Source organism: Falco punctatus, assembly GCF_963210335.1.
Source record: "Falco punctatus genome assembly, chromosome: 6".
Taxonomy (NCBI): domain Eukaryota; kingdom Metazoa; phylum Chordata; class Aves; order Falconiformes; family Falconidae; genus Falco; species Falco punctatus.
Genome location: NC_137585.1, coordinates 40,047,547 through 40,068,458, shown reverse-complemented (window position 1 = coordinate 40,068,458; position 20,912 = coordinate 40,047,547). Strand labels below are relative to the sequence as shown.

Sequence of the window (20,912 nt, the reverse complement as noted above, 5' to 3'; positions counted from 1 at the left end):
TCCAAGGCAGTCAGCAGTGACCCCCACAAATAAATTAAGCCTTTGTGGCAGACTAATGGGAAGCCTGTCCAGCTCTCTGCTGGAAGACAGATGCCAAAAAAGACTTGGTCTCAAGTTTTAGACATACAATAAAAATCTGCTATCCTATTTACTGTAGCGATGGTATACACCTACATATGTTTTTAGAGGTTACCCTGATTTTTAACAGCTTTTGAAGAATGAATATGGGTCATTTGAATAAACCACTGGAAAAAATTATCAAAAGAATTAAAGACAAAACAGCTTATGCTGAAAGCATAGTATTTCAAATAAAACAAACGGGAATTAAAAAGTTGAAGAGATGAAGGAAAAAAGAGATATGAAGACAGTAAATAAGTACTATTTACCTCCAATTGAAACCTCCTGCTATTCTTGAAAAATGTCCTCATGAAGCCAATAAGACAACGAAGACTAGCAGAATAATTCACAGTGTCCTAGGGAACGCAAGGATTAGTATTCAAGGAAGCCACTTGTACTTTTTTTCCCCCCCTCTTGAAACTTAACAAGGCCAGAAATGGCTGGGGTGGCAGAGCGCTAGAGCACATCGACTAGCCACCCCTGATTACAGAAGCAGGGTGGCCAAGTTTCATCAGCTTCAAATGGTCTGATTTTCTGGGATTATTTTTTCCTTGAAGTAAAACAGAGATTGACAGATTACTTGATCCTTAGCTGCTGCCCCAGTGATCCAGGATGTTTCTTTGTTTCACAATCAGCTGTCATATACGAACAAAAACAACCCTGTGCCAGGCTGAAGCATCCTCCAAAAACAGAGCCAAAGGCATACCACTGCCTTTGCAGATGCCTGTTATGAGCCATTCACAGGTCCACGAGATATTTCAACTGTCCTGAAGCAGCAAACTGAGTAGTAGAGTCGACATGTTAAGTGATATTTAGGGTGCAATTCCAAAAAAACGATTTCCTCTGGCTCTTTGAGTTTCATTCCAGTGGGCTTGCCCTTCAGGGAAAAACGGTTTAGTATGGAGTTCTGCAGAGGGTGAAACTGGGAAAGGAATTACAGTATTCATACCCTCTCCCTCCTACTGGGGAGGGACTGCCTGTGCAAGCAAAACCACAAGTATCTCAAGTCTAAAGGACTATACAGAGACTGCAGGAATACAACCTAAGAACCTGATCTAGCAGAAGTGAAATGAAATCTTACTGCCATCCTGACTTAACCTATCCACAGAACAAGCTCCCACTTCAAAGGAAGATAAGGAGAATCTATATGATCAGTCATTCCAAGCAGGAAAGCACAGGGAGTTCAAAGGTTGCCAAAGCTCAAAGGCAAACAATAGGCTTCCACAATCAAGAAAAATTCCAGAATTAGTTTAAAACCTGAGGGCTGAATTATTGGAGAACAAAGAACTTTCAGCATAAGGTTTGGGTCTCCAGATAAAATGCTTCCATCTTTCAAACAAACATTTCAGACAATAATCAGCGATGAAAAAAGTACTGAGTAAAATGGACAGTTTAAAAAGGTTTCTTTCCCAAAAAAAAGACAATTAGCCCAAGAGCTGTGTAAAGCCTGTAAAATATTTAGAAATAAAGATGAAAAAAATCCAACCTAAAACACTGGCCCAAAGAACAGATTCACTCTTACGTCAGTAAGAATAAGTATCTCGCCTTCAGATATAGTCTGTTTCTCCAACTGTATATTTGGAGCAGCTTTCACTGCAGGTTGCCAGCAGACTTGCATCTACAGCTCAGCATCAAATATTTCAGCTAAAGAAAGAAATTCCATAAACAAACAGTAAGGTCTGCTTCAGTCAACTTCACAGAAAGAAAGAAAAAAAAAAATTCCTAGCAGCCAATGAGGGAAAGGCAAACTTCCAGATGAGGGAGGCAAAGGAGCACTAATTCATCGCTCTTGCAGCTATCAGATGGTTAACAAATTGAGATGAGACACTTCTGAGCCTTTTGAGCAACTTTCACTCTGGCAAACTTAAAGGATTCAGAAGTGCAGCTGGAATACATATGGGAGACTCTGGAGAAAGTGGATCATCTGAATTTGTAACTCCATTGTGTGCTGGAAGAACTTCCTGCAAATGAGGCGCATCCCGTCACTGACTCAGGGAGACTCTCCGTCTGCTAACAGTCATGAATTTATTCTCCCAACCAGCTACCAGAAGTGACATGGTTTATGTTAGTGTTATATATGCAACAAGAATCTTAAAATAAAACCTGCAGGGACATGTTTTCTTTTTTGCTTCCAAAAATCTCTCTACTACAGCATCTCCACCGCAAAAAAACAAAACAAAACACTATTTTGATGAAACTAAGATTTCACATTTTGATTAAAGTGTTTCATTCAACACAACTTTTTATGCAAAAATGCTTTTTAAAAATCAAAAAACAAATATATTTTTAGGTGACATTCAGCATTTAAAAATGGAACCAGTATCATATTAATAGAAAGCTATCATGCCAGATTCATCCCATTAGATAACCAGTTACTGATTCACTAGGTTGATACTCAGCTACAAGTACCTGAAAACTACACAGCCTCCATCACTCAGGCATCTTCTCCCGGTTACATTGTTCTTTAACAACATGTTAAAAATCCCTGTTTCATATATAAATTATCTTTGTGGTGATTTGAGTATCACACAGAAGACACAACAGGAGGGACAAAGGGAAAACACTACAGAGAAAGCATACAAGTCCCCATTCTCCCCACCCTTCCCCACCACCAGCCTCACTGCTGGAATTCAGAAGACTGCAGCCACCTGCAAACTGGAGCTACCGAAAGCTACTGGAGTACAAGAAAGCACTTGGATCTCAGAATTGAGAGAGATGACAAAAAGGGGCCATAAAAATCACAGATGTAAATTAATAATCAAATATACAGACACACAACAAGGAGACAGATGGCAAGCAATTTTCCCCAGTGTATTTATACTTGTTCTTCTAGTGCACGTATTTGGGTCACTTGCTAGATTAAATCTCATGTGGCAGACCCAGCAGAGGTACCATCAAATGTTTATGGGCTCGGCCTATTTTTAAATGATGCAAGTCTGACACTACCAGGTGAACGCATTTATCAGGATTTCTTCAATGCAGTTTGCAATATTGCCCTGCAACTTTGCAACAAGGCTGTTGGATATTTTCCACCACCAGTAAGGCTGCCCCACTCAGGACTGCTAAAATATAACGCAGCACAAACTAGAGAAAGCTGGTCAGTGCTCCTAAATCTCACAGAAGAGTCCTACACAGAGACAAACAAATCCATACATATTTTCCAGAGCACCAATTTTATCCATGTGCCACAGAGAAAATACATCACCCAAGGTTAAAGATCCCTACTAATACTGTCCTTAAAATACACCTTTCTTCTGACACTTGGGAAGAGAAAAGAACACCTCAATGGGTAAGTTGCTTTTGACATGTTCGCTGTAGTAACACATGACCTCAGATACACAGAGCATTAAATCTTCCACACCCGAGCTACAGTGACCCATCTTTCTTAGCACAGGTCACATGAAGGACTACAACTTCAATGCAAGGTACTCACAGGTCAAATTGCCTGCTTTTGGTGGGGCTAAATGGCAGGGAAAAATAATTACACAGATATGTAAGCCTAACTGCCGCAGTGGGTCTCCCTCCTGTCATACTGGGAGATATTAGCGTGAAACACAAACTGCATGTGCAGATTAGCCCCCTTCAGTCTGGCAAGAAGCTGGATTTAACACAGCACAACAAGCAAGACCTTCAATACATCCACAGGAACAGACACTGCATTTCTCCCTACCCCTTGCTATGAGTTCCAAGATGATCTTGCTCAGCAATAAATAAACCTTTATTAACAAGCAATGTAAGCTCACTGTGGCATTAGGCCAAGACCTGAATATTTCCCCCTCCCCTTCCCCCATTCATCTCTTCTTTTGGGCTTCTGCATGACACAACCAGCTTCAAATAAAACAAGTAAAAAGAGGGTAAAAATATATATTTATTTGTTCCTAGATGAACAAGGAGGTTTTGAGTTGGGGAGGAGAATTTCCCCCTAATAATCTACAGGTGTAACTAGGAAATATCACAGCTGCCTGTGATAACTACAGTAGCAGGGAACAGAGTGGCAAAAGCTTGTGTTTTCTAGGCCTACAGAAAAATAAAAATAAAGCATCATTTCTTCTTTATACTGGCTCTTGGGTTTAGAGGCTGTTACTTTCCCTTAAAGTAATCAATAAGCCAATTGATCAAAAAGATCACGTTTGCACTATGTGCGTGCCACATATCTGTCAAGCCTGAAAGAAACAAGTTAGGCAGACTAATGATGAAAAGTAAGAATGTATACATTTGCTTGCTCAACTTCCTCAGGCTTTAAGTTCCTTCAATTTCAGTTTAATTGGGTGAAGGGTGGGAAATAAATATTGAATCCTTTGATATAGAGTCATAAAGCCCAGACTACAAGCAAGTTTGTTATATCACTGTCCATACAGTCTTTGGTTTGGTGCCGTGCTGCTGCTAAAATATTAAGTTTTACCATTGGGAAATTGATTTTGCTATAAGAACTTTTTATGATGCCACTTAATCTTACCCAACCTACATAAAAAAATACAGAAAGCAATTACACACACCCTTTATATAGCAAGCTTGATCACTATATTAAAAAAAGAACAGTCTGATGTAATTTCAATATAATGGCAAAGGAAGCAGAAAAAGCTATGGCAATATGCTGCCCTCCTGAAACAAAACATTGCAGGTTCCAAGCTTAAATGCACAATCTTGATTCACTTAAAGTTAGTAGCATGATCCATCTCCCACATGGAGGGCTGTGTCCTGCAGCTCCAGCATCGACCTCCTTTTCTAGTGTTACATTTCAAGCCAGCTCCTGCAGGGCAGCGAGATTCTGTGATTACAGTTAAAAGAATACTTTAGGTCTGGGAGCCTGCCTTTTTGAATAGATAACCCTTTCTAGTTCAGCAATTACTAGCATGCAACAGCCATTTCTGCCTTGCCCCTTCCAGTGCTGCAGTTGAAAAACATCCTAATTAGATGACCCTGCATACAGAAATCCCATTAACTGGCTTTCAGAGCACTGTAGTGAATGTCTAAATCTTGGCTACAATGATGAGAAGTACGTTGTTTAGTTGGGAGGTAAACACACAAACAAAGCGGTATTTTAGAACACTTTTTAAATAGTCTGGGATTAGTACTAGCAAAGAGAGCATGCGATCATCTTCTCTACCCCTTCTGAGATGACACTCAAATATCACTATTTTCTAACTGCATTAAAGCATATGAAGGCAAAAATCAAAAGTAACCTCAACTTCCACATCAGTAACACCAGGTAGTACCTCAGATTGCTTTCTGTGCCTAGCCACTTTGAACTGGCCTGCAGGACAGGCTTATAAGCATGTCCTTAAACAACCCAGTTCTGCCTAAATACTGCAACATATGCTACTTACGATTATGTAAATATTCCACAACTCCTGCAGTTCTTAACCATAACAAGTGGGTTTAAAACAGTGTCAGTGTACCAAAATATTCACTGCTTTCTATCGATCCACCTCAGACCTTGCATTTCAGGGTAACAACATTTTTTTTTTCTTTTACTCTTCGGGAATGAAGTTGCGAAATGTTCAAATAGGTTCAAGAAAAATCATTGTAGGTAACTGGAAGACTCACAGAAACCTTAGAACACTGAACTGCTTCAGAGGGCTTCAAGTGCATGTAAATGACCCAAAGGACTGAAGCCTGGATCTCCACATTCTGCAGCCGACACTTCCCAGCAGGAGACCCAGACCAGGACTAACACTTGGCATTTGCTTCCAGTATAATAGGTTTACTAGTAGCAGCCCTTGGGAATAAAATAAAAATAAAAATAAATAAAAAAAAGGAGGGGGGCGTGTTCTGGAAGTGGTGACAGCTCCTTAAACACGGCAGGTGCACAGTGATACAGCTCAAGGGAGGCAAATTCCGGGCTGAGTAACTGACTGCCTTCAGGACAGCCAGGCTATTTCCCAAGGCAAACGCCTGATCCAAGACATCACCGACCCCTTCGCACCCCATCCGCGCGCCGGGAAGTTCAGCGGGAAGTTCGGGTCACATCCCCGGCCGCCCCTCGCCGCGCCCCCGCCCCCCGCTCATGCAGGGCGCCCCCCGGCACTAACGCCGCCTGACAGCCGCTGGGAGAGTCGGCTCCTGCGGCGAAGCCCGGCCACCAAGCGGGGACCCGCAGCTCGCACGCAGGGTCACCTACCCCTCCGCCCCCAGCCGGGCCGCGCAGGCGGCAGGGCCGGCCGCTGCCACCGGAGGATGAGGCCGGCGCCGCCCGGCAGATGGAGCCGCGCCGCGGGCAGCGGCCCGCCCGCACCCGGGGCAGCCGGCGGCTCGCCGGAGAGAGGAGCGAGAGGCTGATGACTGATGAAAAGCTGTCAAAGTCAATCCGTGCTCACTTTTTGGATGGTCTAATTCCAATGGAGCATGAAACACTCCAGGACGGTTAATAAGTTTAGCCAGGCGTGCTGCTCTCCATAATACATTTTAATTATGCATCTGTTTTAATTGTGATCCGATTAAGTCACCGGAAAAGGCACAAAGGGGAATTTTCCCCGACCGCTAACAGCGCCCGTCGGCAGCTTCCCGAGGCAGGTATGCTCGGGAGGGCAGGGAGCTGCTCGGGAGCCCAGCCCAGGGGCGGCTGCTCCCCTCCCCATCGGCGGAGCTCCGGTCCCCGCAGCCACCCGGAGGTGCCCGACAGCGCACGGCAACTTCCCGCACGAGGCTCGGTCCCGGCGGAGCGGGAGGCGGCCGGGCTCGCCGCCGCCACCGCGCATCTGGGATCAGCCCGGGACACGCCAAGTTGAGGCAGCGGGTCCCTTCCCGCCGGGAAGGGCTGGGGGGGACCAAGCCCGCGTGGAAGCTGTCAAAGCCCCGGGAGCGGCCGGCGCCGCGGCGGCCACCCGGTGCCAAGGAGCCGCCGGGACCCTCCGGCGCCGCCCCGGATACCCCGAGGGGGGCGGCCACCGCCCCGCTCCCGGCAGGTGGGCAGCCCCCCGCCCGGCCCCGCCGCTCCCGCCCTACCTGTCATCGTAGCAGAAGTCGGCGCCCAGGGTGTTGAGGTACAGGGCGAGCCCCAGGGCGCTGCTCAACAACTCCGCGATCATCGCTCCGCCTGCCGCCGCCGCCGCCGCCGCCGCGCTCGCACCGGGGCAGCCCCCGCTGCCCGGCCTCCCGCGCCAGCCCCGCCGCGGCTGCCCCCCGCGCCCCCCGGCACCGCGGGGCGCCGCTCCGCGCTCCGCCGGCGGCCGCAGCCTGACGGCGTCCCCCCGCGCCTCCGCCGCCCCCTACCCCATGGCAGCGGGGCGAGCGGCGGAGAGAGCGGAGCGGGGCGGGGCGCGGCGCGGCGGCTGCCGCCCTCCTCCCGCGGCGCCTCGGCGCTGCCGCTGCTGCCGCCGCTGCCGCGGGTCCGGCTCCGGCCCGCGCCCCCCTCGCTGCCGAGCCGGGCGCCGCCGCCGAGGCTCTGGGAGCGCCCGCGTGGGGCGCCCCGGGCTCCCACCGCGCCTGCGTGCGGGCCCGCCCCGCGCCCGCCCCTCCGCAACCGCCCCGCCCCGCCCCGCGCCCCCCGCCCCGGGCCGTGTGCGCCGCCGGCGGCGGCGGCGCGGGGAGATCGGGCGCTGGGCAGGGCTTGCCCCGCCGCTGCCGTTGGCCTGGCGCAACCGTCTTCTTCAGGGCCTTTCCCCCTTTTTCCTTTTCCCTTCCTCCGCGCTCCTCTTTCCCTCCTTTTCCTTTCTGACTTCTCGCTTTCCGTTTTCTGGCTGTTTTCTTTCTTTTCACTTTCCTTTTCTCTCTTTTCAGTTTTTAACGATCTTTTCTTTTCCTCTTCTCCGTTTCCCTGTTCCTCTTTTCTTCCCTCTCCCATCTCTCTTCTTCTTCTCCTGTTACCTTCCCCTCCCCCCCCTTTTCTTCTTTTTACCCCAGCCTAGGGCAGATGGAAGCTCAGTAGGAAAGAAGGGGCCCGGACCGCTGCGGGTGGGATGCCTGAGCAGGGGGCTCCAGGCTCCCACTTGCTCTGAGCTCTGCATTTCCCTCACGGCCGGTGTGGACATCCACGGGGAGCCCCTAGCTCAGCTTCCCCTTAAGCAAAGCCAAACCAAAACCACTGAAACCTGGCAGAGAGGGGCTGAAACCAACGCGCCCCAGGGCAGGCGGCGCTGCCAGCTGGGGCTCCCCCGGGGCAGCCCCTCAGCAGGGTGCTGCCGGCAAGAGGCGAGGTGGGCACAGCCTGCACTGCGCTCCGAGTGGGACAAACAAATGGCCCAGGCAGAAACCCCAGCTGGGGGATATAATGTGCTGAAACCATCTTCCAGAATTCACGGGATATAGAGGCACAAAGTTAAGGGAAGGGTTTGGGTCCATCAAGCTGATTGTTTCCTTTCTTAAGAAAGTTTTTAAAATGTTGCCTCCCTTTTTCTGCTAGCCAGCCCATTATCTGTTTCCTCATGATTTCCATCAAGTGGCACAACATGCTGTCCCAGAAGAATGGGAATCTGTACATCAAGCTGTGTCTAATAAATTGGGGAGCTTTTAACAAGTTTCTTTCTCCCCTATGTGATTATTTAATGCTGCTCTTTATAACCTCAAAGTATATTAAGTGCATTAAGACCTCTTTTAAGCAATGCTTGAAGTGCTTCTGTGAAGTCTGCCCCAAGTGTCACAAACATCTCAGCTGCTTTCACTTAAGTTCAGGGGGTGTGTTATCACCATCAGTGGCAGTAATTGCAGACGTGGGGGGAGGGTGCATTTTGTTCAGAATATTAAAGCTTTCAGGGGCCTTATTGAACCCATTAGTGATCACATTGATCTGGCACTAAACTTTTCAGCCTGAAGCACAGAACACAGTAACCTCGATTTTAAAGAGTTGGTACACTTTGTCAGAAGAACTGTGACCCTTGCTTTCGAACACAGATTCTCAACATGTTTCTGGACCTACTGCCAAGATCCCAATCACCATGACTTAGTCCTTGATGCAGTGGGATCGCTGAGCTTACACATTAGGTTTGCACAGCTCCTTCTCTGGAACATCCTAATAAACTCTGTATAAAAGGCAGTATAATTGCTGCTGAGTCACGGTGGCAGAAGTCTCTCTTCTCCATCAAAAGTCTATGGATTTTTTTCTTCAAAGAGGCAGAACTACTGGTTGGGGTAGATGAGGGCTGGCAGAAATGCTTTAGAAACAAAACAAATCCTGCAGGTAAAAAAATTAACAAAGCCTGACCTTGGCTCATAAAACCGAATGTCAAGAAAGAGTGGGATGAAGCGTGGAGACTGTGCAGAGAATGCCTACTCTGCTGGGCATCCCCAGTGCTCCAGGGTGTCTGGAGGTAGCATTAGGGCTCTGCCAGCCTGTCCAAGTGAATTTAGCTACACTCACAAGAGCCTACAAACCCTGCATCTTGCAGAAATGTTTCTTTGTATAAACAAAGGATGTGTCCTCCCAACAGCAAAAGCTTTCTCTGATGGAGAAATCCTGCTTTGTAGAAAGAAATAGATGGCAATGTATGCATGTACCACCCCACCTGTCAGCTCTGGGACCCCACACACCAGGCTAAGCTGGGGACAGCAGGTGGAAAGAGCCAGTGCAGAAAGCTGGAGACAAGTTCAACATAAAAAGTATTGTCCTTGTTAAGCAAACAACACTGCAGGAGAAAACAAGAGGGTAGAAATCAAAGCATGGTAAGAGAATTCCTTCTCTTCCTTGGTTAGTTAAAAGCAATAAATGCACTAGAGTTATGAACAACATTCTCTTTTACTATATCATCCAGAGATGTCAGATAACATTCTGACTCATAGCAGATTAACAGTGTGACGTACAATAATCACAAGGTATCAAAGAGGTGATTTAGAAGTTCACTAAGCAGACATTTCCAAAATAACCTTCACTTCCAGAAAGTCATTGTCACAGACTCTGGTATCAGGAAAAAGGGAAGAGGTGGAGGGTTGTAACAACACATAATAATAACAGTAATCTTAAAGATAACTAGCATTATGCAGTCTAACAGCTGATCTATTTTTTGTGTATAGCTTAGTAGACAAATTCACACGCTTTATTGTGAATATGGCAATCAAAAGTGATCTGTTTTAATACCAGTCTGGAAATTTCCTCATTAAAGACATTATAGAATCCAAGTCACTGTGCTATAGCATTCTTCACTTAAACTGTGTCTAAAAGATTAAGTTGTGGCGCAGCATGTAGAAATGCATGCCAGCCACAGTGACAGATTTGGTTAAAAGATCACTGGCTATGAGACCTTAAGTGTCAGGGTAATGCATGTGGTACAGATCCCTCAACAGATTAGATGAGACACTTTAATTTCTATACACTGGGTTCATTTGCTGGAGCTTGTAGAAAGTATTTGTGCTGACTTCCTCAAAGCATCTGAGAAGAGAAAGGCTAACCCCCTGAAAGCTGCTGGGATTTTTTATTAGAATGAGGTAACTGGATATTAAATGTTACTATAGGAATAATCAAGTGGGATTTATTGATTTTTTGCCAGTTCTCACACTCAGATACCATCAAACGTATGTATTAACATACTGTGCCTATTTTTGAGCAACCTAAATTACATCCAAAGATGTGACTTAATGAGCCTCAGAAATGTTAACTTTGGTGCATCGCAAAACACCCACACAGTTGCTGTTGTTAGCAGTCAAGGATAAGCTGGTGTTATCTAAGGAGGGAAATCAAGTTAGTTAAATACATGCATGAACAAGTGACCTTACTTTATCAAAAGTGGAGAAAGTGGAGTAGAGAAGAATGTATTAGCCAAGTGCCTCTCTCAGAATTACTCACTGATTCGTAAAGGTTGAGTTGTTTGGTTCTGTGGACTAGGATCTAAGTTGTTTTCCTGTCATGCTGACCAGATCATATTAATTCTCATAGAGACCAGTATTTCTGCTTTGTCTAAGAAATTGCTTGGGCTTTGTTTCTTTCTTTCTTTCGCTGGTGCTATGATAATAATATCAGCAATGACAACCAAAGTAAAAATAAGTTGCAACTGCAAAACAGTAAAATCTCATGGAAATCAGCACAAAATAGGACAGTAAAAACTAAACACATGCAGAAAAACCAAGCACATGCAGGACTTGCATCAGTACTTGGAAGAGATTTTAACTGAACAGATTTCCTAAGGAACTACATTTCCAGGAGGCACCAGTTCCTGCTTTAGATCAGTCAGTGGAGCTAGAGTATTGCTGCAGAGCTGGAGAGAGAGAGAGAGAAACCAATGCGTTTTTAGCTTGACCTGATTTAATTATGCAGACTCTCTCTAGGAAGAAAAAAGATAATTATAGGCAAGTTTCTTGTACACAGAAAACATACAAGAGCATTTGTGTAACACACAGGTGAGTGTATCTCAAGAAAGATGATACTCCAAATGGCTGTGATTAAAAATTATAACACATTTCATGGAAAATTTTAGGACTAAAACCTAAAGCTGTGAAGGGACTTGGTCATCTCATTCTTAATAAAATTCTTCTATGCCTTAGATGTAGGTGCCAGTGTGGTTTTTGTCTTCAGCTGACACCAAACAACCTAAAGTTTCAGAGTACCTAATTCTACACAAAGTCCCTATGCATCTAGATTGTCACTTGATGTTTTCAGAACCACCCAAAAAAAGGCACTGTCAAGTCACTTAAAGCTTTAACACATGCTGTAGCTGTATCATAGTTACCAAAGCAATCCTTTTCTTGCCTCTCAGTGCCTGTGAGATCTGAGACAGGCGTGTGCAAAACGACACGCATGATTTTCTTTCAACTGGAGCCTGAACAGGACACAGGAGACACAAGGTATCTTTGCCTAATCTGGAAGGCAGATTTGAGCTGTAATGTTGAACTCTGAAGTTCCTGCGCCAACACCAGGCAGTCTATTACTGGACACTTTCCCATCCAAACTATTCCATTTTAATACAATATTCATTTATTCATTGTTTGCAAGAGTGATTGCTTCTACACTGGCAATTAGAACATTCATGTAGCATTTGTCCAATCTGAAATCAGATGACTACTCCAAATCAAGAAGAAAAGGACAGACTGTGAACCCTGGCAGCTCTGGTAAAGAGCTTCAAATTATAAAGTATTTGTAATGAGGGTTAAGGGAGCTCCCTCCTAGCTGGTTATTTTTACAAAAACAAATTTATTTAAGTCACCTGCCTCCAAAATATGTTGACTGATAAAAATTGTAAGGAAAAGGGGTTAGTTCCTTGGAGCTGAATTCTTGGATGAGAACTAACATATATTTCCACCATTTTGGTGAAGATTTTGTTTTAAAATGAAAACGGTCAGGTTATGTTCTGCTCCCCTGTGATTAAAAATCTCCAAATATTCAATGGAAGAACTGGATTATTTTTTTCCTACCCAGTACTCCAGGTGTCTCCATACCAGACTTGCTGTCCTCTGCCAATTCAATCCTCAGGTGCTTGAGCCTTCCCATTTAGGAATACCTACTAAACTGGCTATTTGTGTCCTCTTCACTCATGTGCAGCAGGGAACAATGATGCATCTCACATCTCAGAAAGATGCTCCCATTTTCTGTACTGTACCAAAAGTCAATTAAATTGCTGCAGGATACTGTTGACTCATTTGCCGATTTCTGGTGGTATGCTCATTACCACTTGAAGTAAAAGAACAATGGCATAGCAGAAAGTAGGATTTAGTCTCTTCTGAAGTTTCAAGGATGATTTTCTTAATGTTACTCCATTCTAGACTAATCCTAGTCTGCTTTACATATTTATCTCCCTTGTCTTTTGAGATAGCTCAAAGTGAGATCAAAAAGAGGTTTTAATCCTTCTTGTTCAGAGTAAGTTGACAGTGCAAACTTACTAATTGCAGATATGTCAACTTGTCATCTCCCAGAATATGAGCCTCTTTACTGTTTGTTTTTTCATACTTTATAAAAATAGCAATATACCAGTTTTCTTTTTTTGTAGTCTCTTTTATCAAAACAGCTCAAAGAAATGCACATCCTTAAAAGATGTCTCTGAAAGTAAATTACAATTAACCTCATTTTATGCAGATAAAACTTGAGGCAACTGGCATTTTGGGGGGTTTATCCAGACCATATGGGAACTCTACAGCAGCAGAGAAATCTATCTGAGATCCCAGCCATGATTCTCAGTCATTCATTTGCTTTCATCATGAGATCATCCTTCCATTCACAGTAATTGATATTTTCTTAGACAAAACACAATGGAATAATCCCAGGGATTAATTTGGCCTAAGACATTAATTCTGAGAAAAGTCCTACTTGACAGATGGATGCTTGCAACAGAACCAAGAAGTCTGTGGAGCACAGCCTGGATTTTGTGCAGGTGGAGGATAGGGAGTACAAGTGGTATATCATATCCTGCCTCTCATCATTTCTTGGCAGTTGTATTGCCCAGTAGATGGAAAAGCTTCATCAACAGCTGAAAATCTGTTTCTTGTCATCTTCCTTCCCATAGAAAGAAGTGAGTCATCGTGCTGTCCATCAGCCCCCTATTTTTCAGGGTACTGACATTTCCCCTGTGAAGCAGATGTTGAAAGACAGTTTAATTTTAGTCTAGATCTGTCTGCTTCTACTTCATTTGTCCTTCAAATGTACAACCTGGGACATGGGCTGTGAAAACTGGACAAAAAATGATACGTCTCTATGGCAGCAACATCAGACCTTTGTCCCACAGCAGAGCAAAACCAGCCAAAGATGCAAGTGTAATTTCCACCTCAATCCCTGCAGATTTTCTATGGAATAACCTAATTTACTTCTTTACTTCAGTACAATCTTGGCTTCCTGCTGTACAAGCATGAAGTAAAGCCAGGAAAACCATGATTTCTCTTATTTTAGAGAGAACGTGTCAACATTACCAAAACATATCTAACACTAGCACAAGCACAATTCTCAGGAGTTAAATAAACAAGGGAAAATTATTATAAGGAGTAAACCTTTGAATCGCTCTTAACAGAGTCAGTTTGATTTTTCATAATAATGTTGGAACAAAATGATATTTTGTACTGTAATGTAGACAAGTCCAGAGAGGATAGTCAAGGAGTTCTAAGTTCTTAATGAACAATAAAGCAGAAACAGCAACTAAATTAGCAGGAACTAAATTGTTTCATCTCCTCTGCTTGCTCAGTTTGAGAAATATCTTCTCTGTGTACATGAAATCCTGAATGGAAATCTCAGATGGCCTCTGTCTCCATACTTTAAAATATAATTAACATATGCCAGCAATAAAGTCACATTAAATTTAATTTTTAATGGATTAAAGACATTACTACTTTTTTTTAGCAGGTTAGAGACATTGCTACTTTGATTTAGAGCTAAGACAATTGCTTCTCTTATTTGCATATGTAGAAAAATACAAAACACAAACAGGGGTTTTTTGTGCACAAGGTTTGTAGCAGAAGTTTGATCAGTTCAGTGGAGCATTCACAGCTTTTAACTGACTGCAGTGACTCAGGATATGCAGGTGACCCAGTTTTCTCTCCTGCTGTGTCACACAAACAGACAGATGAAGAACTGTATACTTTATGTGATCAGTGAGTCAACCGGTTGGCTACAGGCTATTATGTATAGATACTGGATTCCAGTTACATTGGTGTGTGCCATAGGATGCAATGAAGTAGAGGGTTATAATCTCCAGTGTGCACACCAAAAACAAAATTCTTTGGAGACCCTACTCAGGCATTTTTTTTCTCCTATCTACACTGGCACAGGGGAGAGAATTCCCTGTGTTTTGCCAAGTAGCAGCATTCTAATTTGTTTATTCTTTCCTTAATTGTTTTTCTAGTTATGTTTGCTTACTTTGTTTGCTTAGGAAAATATATCTAGCTTTAAGACCCATAAACTTTACCATCACCAAACTGGCCCATATATACCAAAGTCTTTGTCCACTGATAACAGAAAGCTTGGGCTTTGATCAGTCCCTAATGATCTTTAGGAGAATTTAGCATTGTGAGGTCGTTTTCCATTATAGTTTATAGATAAAGTTGGCAAACAGAATGTTGTGCTTTCCATTTCCATTAGGAATTTTTGGAAAATTAAGATATCTTTCTGAATACATCCCAAGGAAAATACTGACTTTCTGTGTTAAACCTTTAAATTGGTTTCCTGAATCTGCTAACAAGGGAAAGATGCAACCTGCTCAGTCAACAAAAGGGTTTTTCCATATGCTAGCTACCATGTGGTTAAAACCGTATTTTCTAGCGTAGGTACATTGTCGGAGATTTTGGATTATATTTGCAGCTGGTATAACTTGTCAGAGCTTCAGCAGAACTGTCACAGTTTCTATCATCTAGTGTCTATTCCTGTACTTAATACAGAGGGAGGCATGAAAAGAGATAAACAGGTCTAGGGAATGTTGATATTTTAAATTCCTTCCGACCCTATTTTACACAAGAAAGAGCATTACATTTGGCTATGTAAATAGATCCCAGATTTTAAAATAGCCAGGTTCTTTTCTGCCTCAAGGAGAGAGAAAGATATAAACCAGAATTATTGGCTTTCTGTAATATTTTATATTCAATTTTCTCTTGTTACGTTCATGCCATGTAATTGTGTGCACATGTGTACATGCGTGGTCCTTGTTGTACAGGGTTACAGATTCTTGTCCACGTGCCAGAGCTCTACCGGGGGTTCAGGGAGTTGCTGCACACTCTCCTTTTTTCTGTGTACAACAATGAATACTCCATCCTAGATCTGCCAAACGCATGGTTTGATCCCATTGATATCCATTTGGCATCAGGCTGTTATTCACTAACCCTTCACCACAGCTATTAATCACATGCACATGCAAAGTGCTGTTTGCAAGGGGTGGGTCCCATGCCTGCTCTGCTGTCTCCTGTTATTCAAGGCTCTAATACCCCTGCTCTGGCCTAGTATTTCTCACCAGTCCATCACTGAAATACATACCCCAAATGATTCCTGACTCTCCAACCAGTTCCCAGCACCCACCACATACAGACCCATCCAAAGCACAGGGCATATTCCAACTGTTTCCAGGAAACTGCCTTTTCCATTACCTCGCAGTTATCCCTCTGTCCCTGGACTCACCCTCAACACTGCACTGTTGTACGTTGTGTCATATTTTAGCGGGGGTCTTTGGAGAAAACCAGCCATTTTAGAATGACATTTTGAACATTTAACTGGCTGCAAATTCTTCATTCTTCATCTGGTTTGGTCTCAGCGACTTGCCTAATTTGGGCTGATTTGGACAGTTTCCATTAGCAGCAGCAGATGGTAGTTGGCTGAAACGTTCCTGTGACACAATCCTCTATGTGTACAAATAACCCACAAACAACCCACAAAGTACTTTTTTCCCCCTCTAGTCACAGCTGAAATCAGATAAGAAAAGGTTTCTTCATTTGCAATTCCAACCCTCCTTCAATAAAAATTTCTCTTTAACTTTGAAAGAGTCCTGACAAAAGTGTAGTCTGAATTCTGCCAGATAAGCAGTGCCCCAGGGCTACAAAGCAGCACCAGCCAGGCAAAAGAGCTACCAAAGGAGACTCCAAAAAAGTTGATAGCAACCCAAGAGCTTTACCAGCAAAAAGGAACTGAGTCATGAGCCTGAGTTTGTGAATATGGGATCAAATCCCTTGTTCTCTTAAGACAGCATTGCTTTCGTTCAAAGGCACAGCAATTAGGCCAGCTGAGTGTCTCACATAGGATGTCTGTAAATGTATCTCTTTCCATCTTTACCATACACTCTATGGGGAAACTGCTATAATGCTTTTTACACACACACACACAAAAAAAAAAAAAAAAAGATAAATGTCTCATTTTTGCATATATTCGAACTCAGATTCAGAGAAAATTTCTGATAGTCTCTATAATGTCCATTCTAAAAGCAAACCTTCAGTGGCAAAACATATAAATAATAAATTATTTTTCACTCGAAAAAATAAACTCTTGTCACAGGGACATATTTATCTGATTCATATTCTCCAGTGATCACTTTTATTGCAACTTTTTAAGCCAAATGGTTTAGTTGGAGTTTTTAAGTTTTCTGATGTTCAAAGTTTGGCAATGGATAGACAAAAATACACACAGAGCAGAGGAAGTGATGGAAAAAAAAGGGAGCACAGGGCTGGAGTGGGCTTCCTGAGACACTGCGATCAAGGACCTTCAGCTGCAGGCAACTGTGGATGGGGCCACTACCCATTATTCCCAGTACCCAGTTTCCCAATTATATTCCTCTTGGGGTACTTCTGGTGTTCCTATCACAGAACCTAGTGCTTCTGGATGGTTTTGAGAGCATTTAGGGAGCTCAGAATTACAGAAACAGATGTCAAACATCCCTAATTTGCTGTGTAACTATTAGAAATTATGTTTTCTTAATCCTGTTGTCAAAATGGAGCCAGGAAGATCTTTGCCACATCTAGTGTCTAGCATTTTCCTCCCATCCTATTTTCCTTATGAGGTGAAGTGGTGGAGTGTTTGAGAAGGCCTGCAAAGCTGAGCAGCAGGATCAGCTATTCATCCCTAGATATGCACTCACCACCACCAAAAAAAGGAGTTACTTGCTGCTGTACTTCTAGAAGACCTTAAATGCCCATAGCACTGCACTGCAACAACAACCTTTTTCTCCTTTACATGAGAAATATGTGTGGCTGCACAACTTTAGAAAGGAGGAAAACTTAGCTAGGTTTGTTAGAAAGAGTTTGAGGAACTTAAAAATAACACAGAAAAATAATAATATAAAAATCCATTGGTATTGCTGTCAAAACTAACCTTTATTCTAAATGAAGAGAAGTGACTACACAGAGGTGAGAGCATGGCTGCCTACCCTTTGCATTAATCACTTCTGCTGGAAAGGTGCAGAGGGGAGAATACAGTGATTAATCCAAAAGCAGTGGGAGGATTGCATTCTAGGAAGGGCACAAAAGTCTCGGGTCCAGAAGTCCCTGGTATACAATGGAGGACGATATCACTTCAGTAGAGAGTTGCAGTTCAATGACGCATTGTCAAATCTTATTCTGTAAGTATATAATACAACAGATCAAGAAAGAAGCCTGTTATTCTTTCTAAATCACAGGGATTGAAAGGTAATAATTTCCTGTCTGTCTGTCTTTCTTTCTTTCTGATTGCAGCATTCTCTCTCCTCAAATCCTAAATAAAGCCACAATAAAGCCAATGGTTTAGAGAGACTTCCAAAACGCCTTTGAAGAATTTGTGATGAATTGATGAAGGAGTTTACGTTCAGGCAGTATTTTAAGTTAGAGACATTTCATAACAAAAAGGGTCTGTGTTTGTTAGCAGGTGCAGAGGATAACTGTCTCTTTTCACTTAGAGACACCCCATCTATTTTCAATTGGCTTTCAAGTTTGTTTGAGGTTATTTTACCTGTGCAAAGACTTAGGAGGCTTTATAAAGTCTGTGTTCCTGCACTTTAGAATATATGCTCTTGGTTTTGGGTTTGGTTTCAGTGGAATTTGCAGTTGTATTTCTTCCCTTTTGCTGTTTATCCTGTTCTTAATCTGCATTGATTTTCCCCCTATAAAGCAGAAAAAAATCAATTTTCCATTATGTTTTTTAATCAGTCATAGTAAGAGTTAAACAGTCCTGGGCATTGCAGGTAAAACAGCTGATAATCAGTTGTGGAGTTATCTCATTTATTACTCTGAGTTGACAGGGGGTTAAATCCTTCCCTTAGCATCATGGCTAAGGCAAGCAGAGAAGTGGTGCCTTGCATCCAGGTACAGTGCTTGCCAGAGGCTGTGCCAGGTCATGTTAGAGACAGTTCTGCCATCCTGGGAGCACCTGGGGTAGCTTGTACTGATGACTGCAACATCTAGAAAGAAAGAAACAGCTAGAAAGAGGCGGCAGCCTGCTGTCAGCAGACTTTAGGGTCGGGAAGTGATTCTCCAGTCTTAGCATTTGTTAGTCACTGGCTGGGAGACCTTGATCTGCTGCCACATTACAGAGGCAAGACAAGAAGTGCTGAGATCGGAGCTGCCCATGCAGTGACTCACCCAGGGCCTGAAGCAGCTTTCCTTAGAAATCGACGGGAGCCTTTCAATTGGTTTTACAGCAGGAGTTTTTTCAACAGTCACCATCTCATGCTGGGAATTATTTGTCCAGTGGAAAGTGCAATGAAAAAAAAAAAATTTCCCATATTCATCATCCTCGATTGACAAGAAATGAAAGGACCTTGGTAAAATAATGTGGTTTCAACCTGAAAAAGACACTTCAGGAGTCTGAAGACTGGGATAAGTAGATCTTTCCCTTCCCTCATTATTAAAGTGCAGGGTCGGGAGACTGCTCTATGTAATAACTCTCTGTGGTCACAGCTTCAGTTTCACTACTATGACTCACCCTTGATTGCTGTTAGGTAAGTGCCAGATGCCTTCTTATTGCTCTCAAGCTTCAGTTCAGCAAAACATATATGCACACGCCTAAACACTTTTCTGAATAACAATGGTCTTCACACATAATTAAAATTCAGCACACACTTCAATGCATTGCTGAATCAGGGCCTTAATGCTCAATATGGGTGATTAAAGGATCAGAATCTAATATTTTTGGCTGACAATATGACAATTTTTCACCGTACCTCTGTAAAATTGGGATAAAAGCTCAAAATGAAATTAAGGAGTACCTTTAAACTAGCTAAACGTTATGGTACTGAAAAAAAACCCTGAAAACGCAGAGACCTGAACCAAGGGAATTTAATTGCCTCATTAATCACACTTTTACACTTCATCACATTTAAGTATAAAATTTTGATCAGTGGTACTCTCCATTGCTCGAACTTCACAGTGTTGGTTGCGGCACTTAATCTTCTCCAGACTGTGACTTCTTCATTGTGTCCTACCCCGAGAGAAGAGACCACTACTGAGCACTCCCATGTTGACTGGCATCTACATACCCTCAGGGCCATTTTCACAACTGCCACTTTACTTTCAGATATCTGAGTGGTGATGTAGGAATGGTAGGGCAGCAGTTCTTAGAAACAACATGGCAAAACTATTAGGAAAATGCTGCCCCTTGGTGGTCACTCCTTCCTTTTCACTGCGGGCTGGCACAGGACTGGATACAAGTGCCTGTCTCCATTCCCACCTTGTTTTTTTCAGCCAAATCCAGCCAGCTTCCACCACTTTTCAGTGTCAGTCTCCTCTATGACTCACATACAGATTTTGCTTTTGCCTCCATGGCACTCTGGGTACATTGTCGAGGTATGCATGAACCACAGAGAGAGGTAAATTCTTCCAAGCAGTTTGGGTATAACACCCCTTCCTTTTTGGTTTGGCAAAATACCAAATGCTTCTGCTGTGCATGGTTTCAGGCAAGCCTAAATTGATAGTGGCAACCAAAAAAAGCAATGCTTCTCTGTAGGGATGTTCTAAAAGATCCCACCCTACACTCAGAGAAGATGACTAGAAGTTATACCATTAGATTAGCTGCATGTACCGCATATACCAGGAACAGCAGGATTCTCTAAGACTGTACAACAAGGTAACGTGTTCCTCAACTTTGCAATATGTCAGTTTTTACCAAAAAAGCACACAACACTCATATGTGCTATAAGTTTGTCTTGTGCTGGTCCACCTAATGATTCCTTCCATTCAGCCCTGAGCAGCTGTTAGATGGCTCCAGTCTGTGGACATCTTGGGAAGGGTCACTCTTTCCTCAGGCATTGGGTCCTCAGGCTCACCTGAAGTCATGTGCAGCTGGACCACTCTGGCTCACAGCCAGTGTGACCCCCGGATTTTCCTCTTCATCATTGGGTGAAGGTGCTCCAGGGGTGAACATCTACAGACTCCACACTTTTTGTCATAATCCCAAGGACTACTGTTTTCCTTAACTGACAGAGATCCCTTAGCCAGCTGTTCTCCTTCATAAGGTTATTTGCAGGACAAGCTGTTTTCAGTCCCCAATTGATCTTACAGACCATTTT

At 43.5% G+C, this 20,912-nt stretch overlaps 1 protein-coding gene and 1 long non-coding RNA gene across 2 annotated transcripts in view; one reads left to right on the top strand and one right to left on the bottom strand.

Moving 5' to 3' along the window:
* LOC308066250 overlaps positions 1 to 20,912 on the top strand; it is a 600,281-nt gene that overhangs the window by 289,129 nt on the left and 290,240 nt on the right. The gene's annotated exons all lie outside the window — the stretch shown is intronic.
* The window catches only part of TMTC2 (transmembrane O-mannosyltransferase targeting cadherins 2), a 375,978-nt gene that overhangs the window by 287,106 nt on the left and 67,960 nt on the right, over positions 1 to 20,912 (bottom strand). Inside the window, exon 4 of the mRNA XM_080393255.1 lies at positions 7,063 to 20,912. This exon is cut by the window's right edge and continues 26,470 nt beyond it. Within this exon, the coding sequence (XP_080249381.1) occupies positions 7,063 to 7,145 (83 nt within the window). The 5' untranslated portion in view covers positions 7,146 to 20,912. The remainder of the gene's footprint in view (positions 1 to 7,062) is intronic.